Source organism: Molothrus aeneus, chromosome 1 (genome assembly GCF_037042795.1).
Source record: "Molothrus aeneus isolate 106 chromosome 1, BPBGC_Maene_1.0, whole genome shotgun sequence".
Classification (NCBI taxonomy): Eukaryota; Metazoa; Chordata; class Aves; order Passeriformes; family Icteridae; genus Molothrus; species Molothrus aeneus.
The window spans coordinates 58,259,496-58,280,032 of NC_089646.1; the positions used below are offsets into that span (position 1 = coordinate 58,259,496).

The following is a 20,537-nucleotide window of genomic DNA, read 5'->3' on the forward strand; positions in this document are numbered from 1 at the left end:
ACAGGTTTCACTGTCTATGTCACTGACAAAGATATTGAATAGTATCAGCCCCAGCTAATACTGACCCCATGACTGCATCAAACACAGCATCATCAGTCAAAAGAGGTGATTATGCTACTCTACCACTGATGCAACCTCTCCATGTAACTCTTCTCCATGCGGACAATGAGCCATTAACCCAAACTCTGTGCGTGTGGCCATCCAGCCAGTTCTGTATCCAGATGATGGTCCATCCATCAAATCCCTGTCTCTCCAATCTGGAGACAAGGATGTCATGCAGAAGAGTAAAATGCTTTGCATTTAGTCCAGGTAGACAATGTCAGTTGCTCTGCTCCTGTCCACCAATGCTGCAGCCCCATCAGAGAAGATCACTAAAATTGTGATCTCCCCTTGTAAAGCCACTTTGGCTGTTACCAGTCACCTCTTTTTTCTTTTTTTCCTATGTGCCTTTACATAGTTTCCAGTAGAATCTGTTCTGTGATCTTGCCTAGCACAGAGGTGAGACTGACTGGTCCGTAGTTTCACTGATATTCCAGCTTCCCCTTTTTAAAAATTGGGGTTATATTTCTCTTTTTCCAGTCATCAGGGACTTACCCAACTGACACAATTTTTCAAAAATGATGGACAGTTGCTCAGCAACTTCATCTCCAGTTCCCTCAGAACCCACGCACGAACCTCATTGGGTTCCATGGACTTGTGCATATTCAGGTTCCTTAGATGGTCTTGAACCTGATCCTATCCTACAGTGATGTGTTGGTTTGGCTCGGCCTGGTTTTTTGTAGTGGTGGGGCCACAGAGGTGCCTTCTGTGAGAAGCTGCTAGAAGTTTCCACCATGTCCAGCAGAGCCAATCTCTGATGGCTCTGAAGATGGACATGCCAAGGCTGGGCCAATTAGAGATAATGGTAACGCCCCTGTGATAACATATTTAAGAAGAAAATCAGAACAAAGTGGTGGTGCAGTTTTAATTCCAGCAGAGAAGAGGAGGAGGTGAGGACATGTGAGGGAAACAACATGGAGACACCAAGGTCAGTGGAGAAGGAGGGGCAGGAGGTGCTCCAAGCACCAGAGCTGAGATTCCTCTGCAGGCTGTGGTAAAGACCATATTGAAGCAGCCGTGCCCCTGCAGCCCATGGGGGTCCATAGGGGGTGTAGAGATCCACCTGCACCCCATGGGGGAGGTGCTCACACTGGAGTGGATAGATGCCCTGAAGGAGGCTGTGATCCAGTGGGAGACCCAGTGGAGAGAGTTGGCCCCTGCATCCAGGCTGGAGGAGCCTGTCCTTGGAGGACGGCACCCCGTGGAAGAGTGACCTACACAGCAGTAGTTTTGGGAGGACTGTCTGCCTTGGGAAGGTCTCACATTGCAGCAGTTTTGGGAGAACTGCTGCTCATAAGATTGAAACCAGGTTGGAGAAGTTCACAGAGAACTGTCTCCCATGGGAAGGTACCCCTCAGAGAGCACAGATGGACTCCTCTCCCTGAGCAGCAGAACAAAACTTCAGGTGACAAACTGACCAAAACTCTCATCCCATCTCCCTTTGTGTCACTGGGAAGGAGGGAGGGGCTGGGGGAAGAAAAGGTGTTTTTAAGGGCTTATTTTACTTCTCATTATCTTCTTCTGATTTTGTTAGTAATAAATTCACTTAGTAAGTCTAAGTTGAGCCTGTTTTGCCCTTAGAGTGTTTTCTCCTGGTCTTCATCTAAACTCCACTAATTTTTTTCCTCCTCTACCCAGCTGTGGTAGGGGAGGGTGAGTGAGCAGCTTTAATGGCTGCCTCGCATTAGGCCAATGTCAAACCATGACAAGTGGACTCAGGGTCTTCATCCTCCCAGTGCCTGCAGCTCCCTTTCTTGACTTGGATGGTGTGGCTGGAGTACTTGCCATGGAAGACAGATGCATAGAAGTTGTTGAGAATCCCAGCCTACTCTTTGTCCAGGGTAGCCAGGTTTCCTATTTTCTTGCAAAGAGGGCCCACATTATCCCTAGTCTTTCTGTTGTTTACAACATACATATAGAAGCTCTTCCTGTTTGCCTTACTTTCCCTGGCTACAACAATTCTAACTGGGCTTTGGCTTCCCTAACTTACTTTGTCCCTAGCTTCCCGTACAATTTCCCTGTATTACTCTCAGGCCACCTGTCTTTATTTCCACTTCCTAAAAGCTTTTTTTTTTTTTTTTTTATTCTGAGTTTGCCCAGCAGGTCCAGCAGCTCCCATTCATCCATGGAGGCCTCCTGGAATTTTTGCTGGATTTACTCCTTGTTGGGTGCATTGCTTCTGAGCTGAATACATGAAATACATACATTTACCAGTATATAAATTTGATATAACTGTCACATCAGTAATCCAGAAGATGAATGTATAATACAATATGTAATGACTGCCTATATTTATAGCAGACTGCTATAACAAACTAGGAGTGAAACAGTTAACAAAGAAGTCCTAAAGAATAAGTACTCTTCAGACTTTTCATAATCATGTTTTAGAAGTTAGGAGTCTCTTTAAGAATCTTCCTCTAGATAATAAGATTATGTAAGACTATCAGTAGGTGAACAAGGTTTAATTAAGAATACAAGGCAGTCTTAGATTTCTGCTTTTCCTATTATGAAAACAACTCATACCATGGAAAAATAATATAAAGGGTTTTGTACACAAGTGCAAGGCAGAAGTAACAAACACTAGGTCAGTGAGATAATTTGTACTTTCGGTTTCTAATGTCAAATATATAAATTTACTCTCTCCCAGGGCTACTTGTTGTAAAAATGAAAATATTAAAAGTAAGGTCAATATGAATTCTCATCAATCACTCAACAACTTGTACACTTTTTATCTCCTCAGTATAATAACAGCTATTAGTATTTTCACCAAAGAATTCTTCAAATTAAAATGTAATCTCAGAAAGACAAAAGAATGAAGGCAGTCTTCTTTCAATGAAGGCCTCTATACCAGTAATTTATATATTCAAGGCACTACTTCAGACACCTCTGAAATGCGAATTTTTAAAAAATCACTCTAAAAATGACTTAATGGGATTTTCTTTCCTTCTAAAGGGCTTCCAGTAAAACCAACATAAACACATGTAGAGGACAAAAAAACTCAACCTTAATAATAACAACAGAACTGCACTTTTCAACATACCAACCAAAAAGGTAGCACCAAATATTGCAGTTTCTAAAGAGATTCCTTTTGTATGGGAAAGTGAAGGCCAGATACATAAATACAGTCCAATTAGTAATAAACTACAGAATTTCCCATGGACCAAGAATTTCACACTTAGAGATATAAAAACAAATGTCAGTGCCAGCTCACTTTTTCACTGTTGCAATGTTCCTCTTCCGCAATCCTTTGTTTGTATTCCTTCTGCAAGTCTTCCAGCTGTGCCTGCAACTCATGAACTTTTGCTGTCATCTCTTCTTCACGAGACTTCAAAATACAGGCAAAAAATTACTTATACAATGAATCATTTAACTATTCAAAACTTTAACTATGGTGAACATAAAACAATCAACAAACGTTATACTATACACAGAAAGGATATGCTTGATATTTGTGTAAAGGCTAGTTACACCAGACTCCTACAGAAATGACCAAGAGAAAGAACTGGTGCTTACCAAGATTTTGTAGGCCTCCAACAATAAAGATTACATAGCTAGGATTACAGTTACATTCTTTAAATTCCAAAAAAGATCTGTTTCTCTTGGGCATTAAAACAGCATTCAAGTATAATCCAGAAAGTGCATGAAGGTCATTACCTTCATGGAAGGAGTAGATGACAACATAAAATTAATTTCTATATTATGAAAGTGACAAGGACCTAAATCTTTTCCTCAGCCACTCTCACAAAGATGCTATGAAAGCAGTTTTAAGCGCATTTTCCAAAACAATGACCAACAATTTCCCACTCTGAAGGGTTTGGAAGGCAGTATTCACTGTAGAGGAAAGAAGCAGTAACAAGAATGGTAGGGAGGAAATGACCTCTTCCTGTATAGGAGAAAAATACAATGACCTAAATCCTAGGAAGTTAATCCATCTATATGGCACTTTGTAAAAACAAGTATTTTTAAAACTTGTGTCACCTCTGGCCTTTTTGTGAGAGAATATGTTAGGGACCTTATAAAACAGCACTCCAATTCCTAGTGCATGTCTCCATTGCTGAACAAAACTAAAACTCTAGTTTCACTCATGCTAACCGTACACGGCAGTCAGTCAGTTGATGGCTTTACTAACACAGTAGTACTTCAAGTCAAATTAGTACAATTAATTAACTGATAACAAGTCCAGAACTGCTGATGGAAATTTTGTTCTATTCAAAAATCTCAGGAGTATAAATTATAATGATAAAGAATATTCTCTGGAAAAATAAGTGTAGGACTAGAAAGCTGATCTAGGTTTAAAAGACTTACGGTATGCCATTACTAATAAAAGAAATACTTCCCTCTAAGACCAATTTTTAAGATGTTCCTTGCACATGAGTTAAGAATAAAACACCTTTCCCCTGCAGCTCCTCAGTCCAGAATGCATCACCAAAAAGAAATTAAGCAAATCTACCCACAAATAATGGGTACAATGCAGTATCTGAGCAATATGATGCAGTATCTGAGCAATTTTTACAGCCTCAAAGTTTAAAAAATATCCATGCTCAAGGAAAACCTTGCTCAAACATCATGACCTCCAAACAATGTTAACTTCTATTCACTCCCATGATTCCTCTATGCCCTCAGAAGTGCATCAACAATTAATAATTTCTAAGAAACTTTTTTTAAATTTTTTTATAGAAGGTTATACTCCCCAGTTTAAAAATTCTCAATACCTGGCGTATTAAGGGATAGTGATGGTTGTTGTTTTGGCTTTTGCATTTTTTTTTTACTTTTTTTGTCCACCAAGAATCTAAAATTTTACAATTTGTACACAACTGTTTAATTTAATAAATCACAATTGAATGCACTTCATTCTTAGTTAAAAAAGATAGCTGAAAGGCTGAAAAGAAATTAAACTCAAAATGATGAATGACACTTTTGTAAAAGGGACATACCTGTGAGCAAATATTTGGATAAACCCCTGAAGAGAGATTATTTTTGAATTTAAAATTATTAGCAATCAAGTGGAGTTCCAACATGCTACTGATCTGCATTTACAGTAAGAACTTATTGTTCTACATAGCATCTGGCATACTCTGAAAATAAGCTACATGATATTTGGATTTAATTACAGTTATAGACTAAGACTTCAAAAAAGTTATAGTTTCCTAAATCTTAATCAGAAAGCCTATCCTGTACTCTCATAGAAGGCATTACAAAAAATGAAAAGATACGTAACTGAAGTTAGGTATTTTATTTTTAGCTCATAGTTAGGCTTAAAATAAACTAGCTGGAAAACAGCATTCAATTTTTCTCTAATGATATAGTTTATTTCAAGAAAAAATACTTAGCTCCCTAATTAGAGGTTATGCCAATCTAAAAATCCTTTAACTAGGGAGACTTTCATGATATCTTACATGATAAAAGTTTTCATAAAAGAAAACAACACATAAAGCGAAAGTGGAGCACTTCACAAGCAAATCATATTAAGTTTAACAGATGGAATGATTCTTCCTTGTCTTCGAGGATAAATAAACCAAGTTAGACAATTTTTAGCATCAACCATATTGAAAATGCAACAGAGCAACAAAGTTATATGAGCAAGATTGATTCTTGCAATTGGCTTTATTTTTGCTTCATCTTCTTACCATTTGAGACAAACTTTCTGCATCATATGAAATTTGTCAAACGCACCATAAGCCAAGTCAAGTATAAGTGAGGTGATAACTGGTAACTTTAGGCTAAATCTAGTGATGTATATGTTCCTATTTCTATCAGAGATGTCAATGAACATGATATACATCCAATTTAACATAAATATTTCTCAATTTCTGAGATGCTTGCAATATTTCTTTCAGGAAAAAAAACTTTTTTTTTTTAATTCCCTAAAATAACAGAAATAAAACACTCCCACATATAACTATGAAAGACAGATATACAGAATACCCATGTATTCTGTAATTTAAAACATCTAACTACAGTTTATTTCAGTCTCAGGTAACTGTCATTGCCATCATCAATGAGATGCAAAAAAAGACAGTGTTCATGGCCTCCAATTGCATGTAAGTCAAATTAGCCTAAATCTTCAGGATCATACAATGACTACATCATACTTGTTTCTGACATTACGGATGAAAGGAGCAGAAAACACAAAGGAATTACACCGGCATGACTTGAAATCACATACCTATCTGGGCCTGAATGGCAACACACTGCACACTGAGGTAAGAAAAATTTAAATCCTCCAGAAATGCAGAATTTAGACCTATGTTATGAAAAAAACCCTACAAAACAAAACAGAAACCACCAACAAACAAACAAACAAAACACACACACACACACAAAACTCCCAAAAAACTAAAAAACCCCACAAAAACAAAAGAAAAAAAAAACCAACCAAAAAACCCCCCACAACCCCCCAAAAACAACCTTGTTTTTTTAATATCAATCATTTTTTCTAAATTAGGAAACAAAAGAAGGGGACTGTAAATATAAACCCCTCTAATGCTATTCATCCTGCTAGAAGATCAAAAAATCAGAGTGAAACATACCAGCCTGCTTAGATGTTTGAAATTTTTAGTATGAAGCACTCAGTAATGTTAAGTGCATAGATTTTTGAAATGGTAACTGATCACAAACAGTCCACTTACATCTATTACTCCTGGCTCTATTCATGGAATAGTCTCTTTTATTACACTATTTGTGAAAAGAGGACTAAGATTGACAAAGTTAAAGCCTGCATTCTAATATGATGTACAGTCTAGCACTGAAAACCATTTAATGTTTTCAACACGTACAGGCAGGACTGGGAAAATTTACTTGGCTAAAACAAGAGGCATCCTTGGTGAAGTATACTTAAACTGAAATTGACTGGTAACTCCTGGTTGAAATGCTATTAGAGAATAAGTATGTCTATCTGCAAATATCATGCAGAAAAACTTCATTACAAGCAAAAAAAAGAAATCTTTACTTGCATAAAAACTATGCAAACACACTGCACCCTGCATGGAACAGAACCTTACTTTAAGGGCTATGGCACCACTCTCAGCAGGGCATCAGAGGAAGGCGATAGAGAGTGAGACTGCTCCATAAATACTGTATTTATAAAAAACAATGCACCACCACCACCACAATTCTACTAAAAGTTTAAATGTCACTCCGTGTTCTCATTCCAGTCTGGCACACAAACTGCTTAAAGAGGTAAGGACTTAGCCATCTAATTTTTATTGAATGATCAAAGTTAAGGCTTAATTTCTGATGTACTTTCATGCCCATTAATACAGAAACAAATATTTTCTTAATTGCAAGCTGGGTCACCAGACATATCAAGTGTAATTCTAGCAGTAAGACCTTTACTAGAAAGAACCACAATTTTTCTATCTAGATATGCAACCGAAAAAGAATAATTTTGAAATTTATATAGTCATCACTTTTCAAAAAGGTACCTCAAGGATTTCTTCATATTTTTTCACAGTTCTTCTTAGATCATCATCTTTTTCAACAATTTTTTTATGCAACTGTGTGGTCTCTATGTGATGATTTTCTATCAATTCATTTTCTACCTCCTGGGCTTTACCTACAAAAAAAAGTTAGGCAGTATTAAAAAAAGCATGATTTTGGTTTTGCTTTTTTTAAATTATGTCATAACTGATAACAAGTCCAGAACTGCTGATGGAAATTTGGTTTATTCAAAAATCTCAGGAATACAAACTATGATGACACACTTACTCTGGAAAAGTAAGTGTAGGACTTGCTACATTTAAAAAATGCTTTAAAGTAACTATAAGGAAAATTTGCCAGGAAAATTCATTTTTCCACACTATCAGTTACTATTATGTCCCTTGATCCTAACATGTACGAAATTTGTGGTCTGCAGTTTGTAACCTGAAGCAATTTTTTCTATCTGGTGCTGGAACTAGTTTCTAGAAGATGACAACGAATATTTATTAACTAATTTTATCTCCTATTCTATCTAGAAATGTAACTGAAGCTTTTGCAATCTTCAGAAACTCCTCACCTGTAGGTGTACTTCTAGTAACTGGAATCAAACCACAACTTTTTCTCACTTTTCTAATCTCAAAGTTACACTATGGTGGCAAAAGACTGAGAAGACAAAATATGTTGTACTCTAGCTATAATCACATTGTGTTACAATCAGACATCATACCCAGTTGGTACCTGTTAGTGGTTAGTGAATGAAGTCTGCAAGATCCAGCTAAGAAAACACAATTCTGATTCTCAGATGGATCTAAGTTTCTCTACAGGTTGAGTAAGTTTCTCTCCAAGTGCCATATATTCAACACTGGAATGTTAAAGTTTTTACTACTGGAGACAAAGTAGCACTGCAATGGAAACTTACCAATGCACTTTCATCTTCAAAATTTTACTCTCATTTTCTTTTCTTTTATACATATGACAGAAAGATAGGTACCTATGGCTATCATGCCATGGCAGATGTAATGAGTGCTAAATCAAAGATCCATCCTGCAGAACAGCTACATATGCATTTTCCTAATTGTACTACAATTAATATTTATTTCCTGAGCAAGACAAGTTATTTCCCTAAGTTCTCTAGACATTCATAGAACACGTTGTGTTTATCAGTCACAGGTAAAATCCCTCCCCCAAAACAGAAATAACTGAAGATTCAGTTCTCTGACTACTTTACTGATTACAGTTATATTAATATTGCACTTACTGATGGTCTCTTTTACTGCTGTTTCTAATTCTCTCTCTTTTTGAGCCAGCTGAGTATTGAATTCTCTTATTAACTGCTTTAAGGTGGAGTTGTGCTTTAACTCAATGTCTTCTTGTTCACATCTGTAAAAAAGGTCAAAACATACAGCAAGGAAATATAACATTTAAAGAGGGTGTGAAAATACAAGGCAAGGCAAGAGATCTGGGAATTTCTTGAGAACTATTTTAGAAGAGGATGGTTTTGAATTATATGAATTCTGTGAGATTCACAGAGGCATTATCTTCCTCTCCTATCTAATTCACCTGGTAGGTGTGGGTGTTTCATTTAAAAACAACCCAGAACGGAACCCCTCCAAAGATACGGAGTTTTTGCTGAGGAAGTTGAAGAACTGGAAGAAAAGATTATGCCATAAAAAGAATTTTTAGGGAATTTTTAGAATTGCTTAAGAAACTATTAAAAGTGCTAAGCAGTGCACCGCATTTTGTGCAGTATGTATGAACAATTATTGATATCAACTGAAAATGAACACTCTCAGTACTAAGTTTTAATAAACTTTATTTCCTGTTTGAGAAAAACAGAATTATATTATATGCTTCAGCAATGCTGAAAATCACCGTCACTGAAACAGATCAGAAACGGTATTACTCTGCCAAATGTCAAACCTCTTTTCTTTCTGTTTCTCTAAGTCTATTTAGAACAATTAAAGAAAAACATCAGTCATTATTTCTTTGTTGTAAACTGAGCTTTCAAAAAGTATTAAAAGTATTCTTGAGGTTTTAGTGGCTAGAGATAAAATATAGAAGTGGTAACACAGACAGGAACAAAGAATTTACCTGATTTTTTGCTCCATTTCCTCTAATGACTCCTTCTTTACTATGTCAAGCTCTTGCTGATGTTCCTTTCGCAGAGTACGTATGTCTTTTTGAAGATTATTCACCTCTTTGCATAGCTTCTGTTTCTCCCCTTCAGTCTCTTCCAGTTTAGTCTGTAAGTCCTTCTGCTGGTTCTGCATATCCACTAGTAACTTCTGCAGCTCCAAAACAGATCTGGACTTTTCTTCAGCATTTTCCTCAAAAGCTTTCAGACGGTCATTTTTTTCACTCAACTGCTGCTGTAGACATTTTACCTTTTCTTCATATCTTAAAGTAATATCTTCCACCTCAATCTTAAGCACTTCATTTTTCTTCACTATATTATTTTCTAATTCTTTTATCTTCTGTTCTAAAGACTCACTGACTGCCTCCTTTTCCTGCATTTTTTTCTGTAAGTCTCCAATTATATTCTCCATATCAAGATATTTTTGTTCCTTAACTTTCAATTCTTCCCTACTGCTTGCTAAAACACTGCCACAACAAGCATGCTCATCCACTAACAATGAGTATTTTTTGGTTTGCTCCTCAAGTTCTTTCCTCAGACTTTTGGTCCTAACCTGCTCTTCCTGATGGCTCTTCTCAACACATTCTAGTTTTTTAATGAGTTCTTTCTGTTTGTTTTGCAGTTCTAGATGACAGTCATTACTCTCCCGTTGTTCTTTCTCATACTTCTGTAATAATGCATCTTTTTCGGTTAAGTCCTTCTGTAACACTTGCATTTTCTCTTTGTATGTCTGTTGGACACTCTCAAGTAAGTTATTTTTTTCTTGTTCTACAGCAGCTTTTACACTCTCTACTTTTTCCAGCATCTCCTTCTCTAATTCTGTGGAATCTCTTGTTAATTTAAGTTTTTCTTCTAAGGACTCGATTTTGGCTTCTCTCTCCTGTACTTTCTGCTCCAACTTTCTTAACTGATCTTCCCTATCTTGCTTAAATTGCCGTTCCTTTTCTTCCATCTGAGACAGTAACTGCTTTCTAATAGAACCTATTTTTTGCTCTGCCTTCTTTTTCAGATCAGCCAGCTTAGTGCTGTTCTCTGCATTCAGTCTCTCTTCTAATTCTTTCAGTTCTTCCTCTTTCCTTTTAAGTATCACTGACTTCATTTGATCAAATTCCTTCTCCTTTGCTTCAAAATCAGCTTTCAGTGAATCTATTTGCTTCTCAAGATTAAGCACTTTTTCTTCAGCCTTCTTAAATCTATTCTCCTTTTCAAAAGCCACCTTCTCTGCCTGATGGAGTTGGCAAGCTATTTCTTTTTTCTCTGTGTTTTTTTGTTCATTACACTTTTTAAGTTCCTCCACCAAGGAATCATTTTCTAAGGTTCTCTGAGCAATGTCTTTTTCTAGTTCAGCAATTTTTGCTGCTTGTTGTTTTAACTTTGAGGTTAACTCACTTTCTTCCTTTTCCCTCCTGTTTTGCTTTTGTTCCAATTCGCTTTTTAAACTATCAAGATTCCTGCTTTGTTTAGCCAGCTGTTCCTTCAGTTTATTTAGCTCTTCATCTTTCTTACTGGCTTCGGTATTGCTTAATTCAAGTTTGCTCTGCAAATCTTTGATAGTATCATGATTTTGGGTAAACTTGGTTTGTGCTTTCATCTTCCACTCTGACAACTGGGCCGTGCAAAGATCTATCTGATCAAGAGCTGATGCTTTTTCTTGACTCAGCATCTCAACTCTGGATGATAACTCTTCCACTTGATTTAACAACTGCAACCGATCCTCTTGATGTTGTTTGCTTAACAGAGATATGGCTGCTTCCTTCTCTGTTAAACTTACTGTGCTTTCAAGTCTAACATTAAGGTCAGTAACTGTTTTGTTGAGAGCAGACACTTCAGATTGTTTTTCCTGGAGCTCTTCCCTCATTGATGTGACAGCATTGATATTTTCAGATAACTCTTTCCTCAGCTGTGTTATGCAAGTTTCTTTCTCTGATGCTGCTTGCTGCTGATGTCCTCCCTCTTTTTGCAATTGTTTATTTTCTGTTACAAGTCCTGCAATGTCAGCTCTCATAGACATAATTAAATTGTCTTTCTTCTGCAGTTCTTGAATTGACTCTTGCAAAGAAGTAGTAGCAGCAGAATGATGCTCTGTTATTTCCCTAAGCTGAGCTTCTAGTTCAGTTATCTTACTTGTTTTGATTATTATTGCTTCTTTAATCTTTGAAGTTTGGCGCTCACAGTCTGCAATTTTACATGTTATTATGCCAATTTTTTCACTACATCTTTCAATTAATTCATGGCCTTTAGTTTGCAACGAAGCTTCAGCATTCTTCCAAGCATCTAACTGGGCTGTAAGTTCTCCTGACAACCTTTTAAACTCAGTTTCTTTTAGCCGAATTGACTCTATTTTTTTGTCATAATTTTCATGATCTTTATACTGAGAAGACTGCACAGTTTGGAGTTTTTCTTCAAGGGTTCTCACTGTATCAGCCAGCTCCGTAATTGTGGCTTTGTCCTTCTCTTCAATGGCTTTCTGTTCACTGAGTTGTTCCTGAAGTCCTGTCTGCTGTTTCAGGGACTGGTTAAGATCACTTTCCATTTTTTTCAACTGTGTTTTCAAGTCACTTTCCTTATCTGACAAAGCACCCACCTTAGCCACTGACTGCCTTAGCTGCTCTTGCAACTCCTTCAGGCATTCCTCATTTTTCACTCGTTCTTCCTTCAGTTGGATTATTTCTGTTCTGGAGTCCTCCTTTTCAGCACTGAATGTGAAAAGCTTCTGTTTCAGGTCTCCAACTTCCTGCTCTTTCACTTGCAGTTCCATAGCATGTTGTTCCTTGAGCTCTTCAATCTGCTGATTAAATTTCTTTTCCCAACTTTGGGTTACTTCTTCTAATTTCCTTATGTGGTCTTCAGCAAGACTGTCTAGTTGCTCTTTCTGATTAGATTCCAGTTTTGACACTGCATCATTGATTCCAGATGAGCTGGCATGTGCCATTTCCAAAATTTTAGTATTGAATTCACTCTCTTTCTGACTGAATTCCAACTGCTTGTTTTCAAGCTCCTTTTTTAGTTTAGCTTCCTGCTCAGCAAGTTTATTTTTGAAAGTTTCCTGCATATCTTTTGATTTCTGTTTCATTTTTTCCACTTTCTTCTCCTGACATTTCAGTTTACTTTCATACTCTCCCTGTAAAGCACTAATTCTCTCCTCTGCAGCTAACAGTTTCTGTTTAAGCTCTTCCACTTGCTTGTTCTGTAACTTCTTCATGTGCTCCATTTCATTTTCCTTCTCAGTCAGACTTCTCTTCATCTCATCAGCCTTTCTTTGTAGGTCCTTCAGTTGACATTCATACTGCTCTGTTAGAGTGGTTACTTTCTGTATATTTTCACTTCTTTGCTCCTCTAGCTTTGCAGACACTTGGACAAGTTCAGCTTCAGATCTTTCTGCAGATTCCTTCATTTTCCGTTCATGTGCTTTTAGCTCCTCCAAATGTCTGTCCTTCTCCTCCAGTGATTGTTTGAGCTTGTTGAGTTCCTCTTTGAGTACCTTCTCAACACCTTGAATAGACATTTCATGCTCTTTTAACATTGTTTCAATCACTTCATTGTGCCATTTCCTCTCTTCCTCCAACTTTCCTTTCAATTCTTGCTTAGCTTCACACACTTTACTATTTAATTCAGAGAGCTCTTGCTCTAAATCATGACGTATTTTTAGTGCTTCTGAGAGCTCAGAAGACAGTGCTTCTAATTCTGTTTGTTTCACATCAAGTTTTTCTAATGTTTTTTCATTCATCTCTTCTATGTGTGCACAGAAAATTGTTTCTTTCTCTTTCAAAATGGTTTGTATCTCTTGTTGTTGTTTCTCTCTTATTTTTTCTATTTCAGTTATTTGTTGTTGCTTTAAAATTTCAAGTTTTTCTGTCCAAAGCTTTTCTTGCTGCTGTTTCACATTCTCTAGTTCTTTATTGTGTTTTTCAACCATATCGTTGATTTCCTTACTGTGCTGGGTTTTTTCAGACTCTATGAGAGTATTTAATTCCTCTGATTGCTTTCTGTCATCTTGCAAGTACTTTGCAAGAGAGCTTTCCAGTTCAAGAATCCTCTGTTAGAATACAGTTTTAAAAGAATATGAATATTCAAAAGGTAAAAATTTGATAAATTTTTAAAAAATCTTACCAGGTTCACATAACTACAGGTTACTTATTCCATTATTTTTAGTGAATGTCAACTTCCTCAATAAGCCTTTAATTCATCTGGTTTGTTCTCACTTTTGCTTCCATTATGGAGAGTTAGCTAATTAATAAAAAACTCGCTATCTCACTGCAGTGAAAATACACACAAAAACCTGAAAATAATGTAACTAATTCAAATAAAGTAAGTAGTGACATTTATGAGAAGTATGTTCACATTTTCTTCTTAAACTAAAGTACCAACATATAGGATGAAAAATATAGGAAATTTACAATAGCTTCATGGAGTTTTGTATGTGCCTAATGATTTATCATAATTCTACCTCCCATGGAAATGCTGATGTAAAATGCTGATGTAGGCAAAACTTTGAAACAAATATCTGGGAGTGGTGGAATAATGTACAAACTTGGATTAGCAGAAAATACAGTCTTACTCATTACATAAAGCAAAGGACACTAAAAATTTAAGCAAATCTTTTTGCTTACTGTGGTGGTGCACTCCCCCCTCCTCTCAGGCTGCACTGACATCTGAGAAATGCTCATTAGGCCTTGGCCTTGAAAAAAGAGTATCTGGACTCAGCTTTTTCCAAGCTTATCAAAAACCCTGTCTATTCCCAGGAACTGCTGCTGTCTAACAAGCTCGAGTTTTCCTTACAAACCACACTAGAAACTAGTTTTCTTGCCTGAATGGCATAACATCCCTGTTCTCACACTTTCAAAGAAAGTGCCAACACAACTGTGACCACGATGAAACATTGTTATGACTAAAGCCCACACTCTAGTGATCCCATAAACAGCGGTCCAAAATGGGGCCCTTTGAGCTCTCTTTGACCACATGCTGCAACCAGCAATCTCCCTCTAAGTGGGACACCTGTCAGAACTAGTGCACTCTCAAGATTTTTGTACTTGGAGGAACGACAAAAAAATTACGAATACTGGGCCAATATCCTCACTCCTCAAGGCTCAACCCTTCACTCGCTGGGGAGGTGCAAAGGCATCCAAAGTGAGTATTTTGCTTACCTTCGAGGGGAATTTTTCACAGGCACCTTGCTGGCACTGTTTATTGTCTGTGTGCATGCACATGAGCATATGCTATAGCAAAGCAAGGAGAAATGCTGCTTTCTTAGATTTTTGAGCACCTTAGGTATCTATGTAAGTTAGACCTGTAGTAAGGTGAACTCATTGAATTATAAGCTAAGTGGAACGCTGCTAAGTGTTTTCTTTGCTAAGTTGCTAATTTTAATTTATAGGTTAAATGCTTTTAAATGTTATTCCTCTCTTAAACTGTTAAGGTAAGGTTATAAGTTGAGTTAGGTATAAGTTAAGTGTTATTCCTTTGTTAAATTGTTAGGTTTAAGGTATAATTTAAGTAAAAGTACTCTTAAGTTTGAGTGCTGGTAAACTTTTAGGCCATATTCCTTTTCATCTGTGCTCTCGCCTAAACACACACACACCCACACATCCACCCACACACATCCCCTAGATAGTTCTCAGTTCATTTCTGTTTGATTGCCTGGATTTTGTTTGGTTATGTTGTTGCTTGTTTTTCCTTAGTGTGCTTTAACTGTCCTCTAAGTAGTAGATTGAATCTTACCAACGAACTTTGTTGTGCTGTTGCTTAATATTAAATCTGGTTTTCACTGATGCCCTTGCTGCTGATTTTCTTAAGTGATCTCAAACACTTGTTTGTAACACTTACTGAAGTATCCTTATAAGCATTTGTAAGGCAGCAGTACCCAGAAATTAAAGAGCCTGAAATTTAACTCCTCTTTATAACATACCTAAAAATTAAATAAATGGATACATATTCATATCCCACATAATGCTATAAAGGAAATGTATTTCTATATTTTGCTGATGCCTTAAGTTTTAGCTTTCATATTTTTCAGATTCTGTTCTGCCTAGGTGCATAGCTTTGAGCTTCATATTAAGTGTTAGTAAGGTCTCTTCACAGAGTAGGTAGACAAAACAATCCTTTTCCAGCTTAAGACCAAGGACAACTGTTACAAGTTTCAGGCCCAAAAACCATACAGTGGACTGAAGAGAGAAAACAAGATGGATGGGACTTCATAATCTGAAGCTGTAATTGGACAATTAACCCAATATGGAAATGGATAAAAGTGTGAAACCTAGTGACCATTTTGGGTCTGTCTTGGGTGTAGCCCTGGCCAGGCTCTTGTACTGCCCAAGGTGTATCTTTTTAAGGCCTTTTAATAAATACCTACTTTATTCTATTAGCTCTGTCTTGTCTCTGTTCCAGATCAGCCTCTCAAGGCATCACGCCACCTAGTCTTAAAAAAAAAAGCTAGGGGCTGCAGAATAGCATGGCAATATATTAAACTTTTGTCACTTTTATCCCACAAAACCCAATCACAACAAATCACCATTTGTAAACTTGTCATAGCTAAATACATACTTGTAAATGCTTAGTCTTTTGGAATCTTTACTCACAGTTCTACAAGTCTCTAACTCTTGATGCATTTTCTCGACTTTCTTGTCACACTCAGACTGTATGGCTTTCTTCTGCAGCTCTAATTCTTCTAAGGCTAGGGATTCTTGCTGTTCTTGCTCTTGAAGGGCTTTTAAGCACTCACTCTGATTTTTTTCCTGCATGAAGAAGAACAACTGAACAATAAACTACAAATATAGTCATCACACCTTCAAGAACATTATGATAGGATATTTTCAAGTTAATATGAGTCATACACTAATCACCTTTACTTTCTGCACAAAAACTAATAGAGTTTTTATTCAGTTTGTGAAAACATAAGTGCAATAAATCGCTTCTTTTTTTTCTTGGAAACCCCTTGTGATAGATGAGTAATGTGATGATTGACTCTCACAATTAACAGACAAATATCATGTATGTAGGTTAAGAAAAGTTTTATAGATTTATAGTTATGTTTTACCCCCTTGCGTTGTTATCAAGGGACAGCTGGGGTTGGGACATCTGGGAGGGTTGGCTTGTCACTATGGCAACACCTGACCTCCAGCCAGGATTTGAGGAAGTAAACTTCACCACTGGACAGTGAAGAAGGAGTAGATGGACAGAACTTTGGGAGGTGCTAAAGGGTTAAAAGGCAAAACCTTCATTGTGTGGGTGAGCACGTGGTAGGGAAAATCCTTTGCTCCCAGCACCATAGCATTTTCTCTATTCCGTCTTCCATTGTATTTTTGATAAAGTTTAATAAACCTTTCTAAATTTATGAAAAGTGAGTAGCCATTTGTCACACCCCTTGTCTTTGCATGAAAAACATAATGTAATCAAGCTTTACATTTTGGTTTGTTTACCACTATTAATTGAGAATAACATCTGAGAGGAGTTGTTGGGGCTTGGGTTTTGGTTTGCGGTTTTTTTCCCCGTTCCTTCATTGTTATTTGTGGAATTTTGTTCCCATTGAGTAGCTAATAAGAATGGCAGAGAGGGGGAAACTCCTTTGGGTTTTTCGGGAGTGTTTTTTTTCTTTCTGGCTGGGATAAGGGGCTGGGTGGGTGCAACTCCTAGCTCTCCCTCTCTCTGTTTCAGTTTTAGAGGAAGACAGTCAGAGCCACTGCTTTTGGGGAAAGGACTTCCACTGCTGCTGCCGAAGACCGGCCAGAGCTGCTTCTTCTACCGTGGGGTGAGTCTCTGCTCATGAGAACAGCCACTGAACTGGGACCTTATAAACACCCACCTCACTAAAAAAGACACCTATGATTGTCTGCTCAGGTGCCCGGGATCCTGAGCTCAGCTCTCCCTGCCCTGCTGGGAGCCCCTCACCCCCTGCCAGCCCAGCTTGCTGCTTTCTGAGAGTCCTGCTAGGGGCACAGGAATTGGCTGCCCCAAGGGTTTGTGAAGCAAAGCCTCTCTTCCACTCCTTCCCATCTTCGGACAAAAGCCTCCATTGCCATCTGCTCCCCGAGCCAGCGCCAGAGCGCCCCCTGCAGCCGCCGGGGAATCATCGCACCTGCCCTGTCCACAGGGAGTCACCAGCGCCCCTGCCGGCTGTGACCGTAACGACACCAAAGGGGAAAGTGCCGCAGCCAAAAAAGGCTGTCGCTGGGTTCTGGGTTCTGTTTGTTGTTAATGCCAAAGTTGTTGTTGTTTGTTTGCTTTATTATACATAGCAGTACAGAACTGTTATTCCTCTTCCCATATCTTGCCTGAACCCCTTAATTTCACGATTCTAAAAATTCGGAGGGAGGGGGGTTTTTTTGTAACTTCATTTTTTGTATTTCTTTTACTCTAATTTCTGGGCCTGATTGCCAATGATCCACAGAAAGATATCAAAAATCAAGTCTAAAAAATTTCAAAAAAATAAATAGTTTCCACAAGATACAGCTGTTACTGATCATTGACAGTGATAATTTATCATTACTAAGTTATTACTATTACTACTATAACTTAGTCTGGATCATTGCAGCTGCTTTCTTTTCACGATCGTGAAGTCTATGAGCTATTTGACTTTTGGAAAGCACTCCTATCTTTAAGCATAGGAGGACTCTCACTGTGGAATAGTGTCAACTCAAGACTTCTAATCCCAACTCAAACTTAGAGAAATGGTTTTTTATGTGTGGTAGGTTTACTTACAAGAGCTGCCTTCATCTTCTCCTGGAATACCTTTTCTTGAGCCTCTAATCTCTCATTTAACTCCTGATCTTTGGTAGCCAGTTCTTTTTTATGGATTTTTTCTAGTTCAGCAACTCGTTCCTCTGAAGATTTCTGTGAAGTCAGAAAAAACTAATTTCAAAATATTAACTAACAAAACACTTTCTATTTTTTCTTAATAAGAAAATAGTGAAGACAGACAGAACAAACCGGAACCATCTCTTTGCTCCTTTTGAATAAGTTATGATCACTTAGAGTACTTAATATTAAGCCCTGACAGTTCTTATTTTCAAGCTTTAAGTTATCCATCTTCCTTCTCAAGTCTTTCATAGTTGTACTAAAGACACATAGTTGTTTCTAAAGACTCTTCTCCAAGGCAAACTTTGTGTTTTCAGTTCAAACATGGTAACACATTGGAAAAGGAACTTTTTTGTAGCTTTCTCAGTATTCTTGTTTTATGAGCCAGAAAGTCAAGTGGTGATACTCTGTGTAGACAGTTATCTACAACTTTTATTTAAGAATAATGTGAAGCACGTCAGTGGTCCCCTTAAAGCATCAGTGTATTCTCTTAGAAAAATTAATACCATTGTGGATATCATTACAAGAACTGTAACTTATGGGTGTTCAAATTTACAGCTTTGTAAGGCATGTGAAGTATTCCAGCAATTCCTAACTAAATACACCAGAAAAAACAAATTATAGAAACTTTTAACCCACAAACAATATGGCAACAAGTTCTTAAACATTTACACATAGTCAGCTAGGATAATGATTAAAAGCTAAAAGTGATTAAAACCCAAAATCCTTCCGGGGATGTGTGAGCTTCCTGCCATTAATGTCTTCTTGTCTTTGTTTAAAGTCTCAAGTATACTTTTAATAAACAATTTTATTAAATACCGTGAAGCAAAGAATAATACTATTTATTTTTACATGCCATTAATGAACTGATTTAAATTGCTGAAAAAAAAACATCTATGAAGAGTTTGCAGTTTTTCATTAAGTAAATCTTTAATCACAGAAAATAATTTTTATGGATTTTATTAACTAGCAAAAGCTTTATAACAGAGTTCTGTCATACTGATGTATTTTACAACAATGGCTTAACTACAATAGTCTTTACCTTCATAATCTCAACCACCTCTTGTTTCACTCTGGTTAATTCCCGCTGAAGATTTACTCTCTCTTCTTCACTTGCCTTTTCTACTGCTTTAATTTTTTCATCCATTTCTATTTGCAGTTTTTTACGGGCTTCCTCTGTCTTTTGGGCAATACTTACAGCCTTCTCAAGCTCTTCAAAAGCTGTGAAGAAAAAAAAGTATATGATAATTGAGAAATATCTATACATTTTGATAGAAGAATTTCACAAAAAGAGAAGAATGAATTTAAGAATTAACCTAGAATTCACATGTTTATTTTCTAGAAAGGAAAGAGAACTGAAAAATAGACGTGAATTTCTTCCAATACATCCTGTAGCTTCTATTTCTTTGCCTAAAATCACTATAAAATGCATAAACCATATTAATGAATGAACTATAACACTCCTCTTCTGCCCATACCTGCTGAATAAACTTTGAAGAAGTGGAAAATAGCTGCACAAAGAAAGGTAATTCACACTAAAACAAGCAGACAGAAACAAACCAAGAATGACGACTATGCAAGTCAGTTATTAGCAGGTCATGAAGAGTTTCTCCTGAATAGAATACTAATGTATAGTATCAGGCACTTAATATACCTAAGAATAATTCCAAACTGTAAAACCTAGAGAATCGTTTCTTTAAACTATGTTTCATAGAGTCCACAGAGATGGCTTTGCTAATTTCATTATCTCACTATTTACATTTAATGTACACTTCTATCAGTGTAGTAGCTGACTGTCTGGCACTTCTAACTTCACAAATAAAATGTAAATTAAAAAAATTAGAAGTTAAGATTTGCTCCCAGAAAACTTGAATAGCTGTAAGTTGTTTCAAAAGAACACTCAAGCTGCAGTGTTGAGATTTATTTACTCTTGCTCAGGATGCACAAATCCACTGAAACACATTTTAATTTACAAAATAAAAGCAATAATTCCACAGCTTCATCTCATGCTAAGCAGAAGTAGCCTAACATGCTTTATTCACTTCACAGATGATAATTTAGATATAAAATGAAAGCAAATAAATTCCAGTATTGT

The 20,537-nt window shown here is 36.9% G+C and overlaps 1 protein-coding gene across 4 annotated transcripts in view; it reads right to left on the reverse strand.

Annotated features, from left to right (window-relative positions):
- Window positions 1–20,537, reverse strand: part of GOLGA4 (golgin A4) — a 77,540-nt gene that overhangs the window by 13,051 nt on the left and 43,952 nt on the right. For all 4 annotated transcript variants that reach the window (XM_066557642.1, XM_066557627.1, XM_066557635.1 and 1 more), the window contains exons 12-18: window positions 19,485–19,663; window positions 18,347–18,478; window positions 16,228–16,383; window positions 9,610–13,688; window positions 8,777–8,898; window positions 7,524–7,654; window positions 3,311–3,424 (exon numbers count right to left, since the gene is read on the reverse strand). In XM_066557642.1, coding sequence (XP_066413739.1) covers window positions 3,311–3,424; window positions 7,524–7,654; window positions 8,777–8,898; window positions 9,610–13,688; window positions 16,228–16,383; window positions 18,347–18,478; window positions 19,485–19,663 — 4,913 coding nt within the window. The remainder of the gene's footprint in view (window positions 1–3,310; window positions 3,425–7,523; window positions 7,655–8,776; window positions 8,899–9,609; window positions 13,689–16,227; window positions 16,384–18,346; window positions 18,479–19,484; window positions 19,664–20,537) is intronic.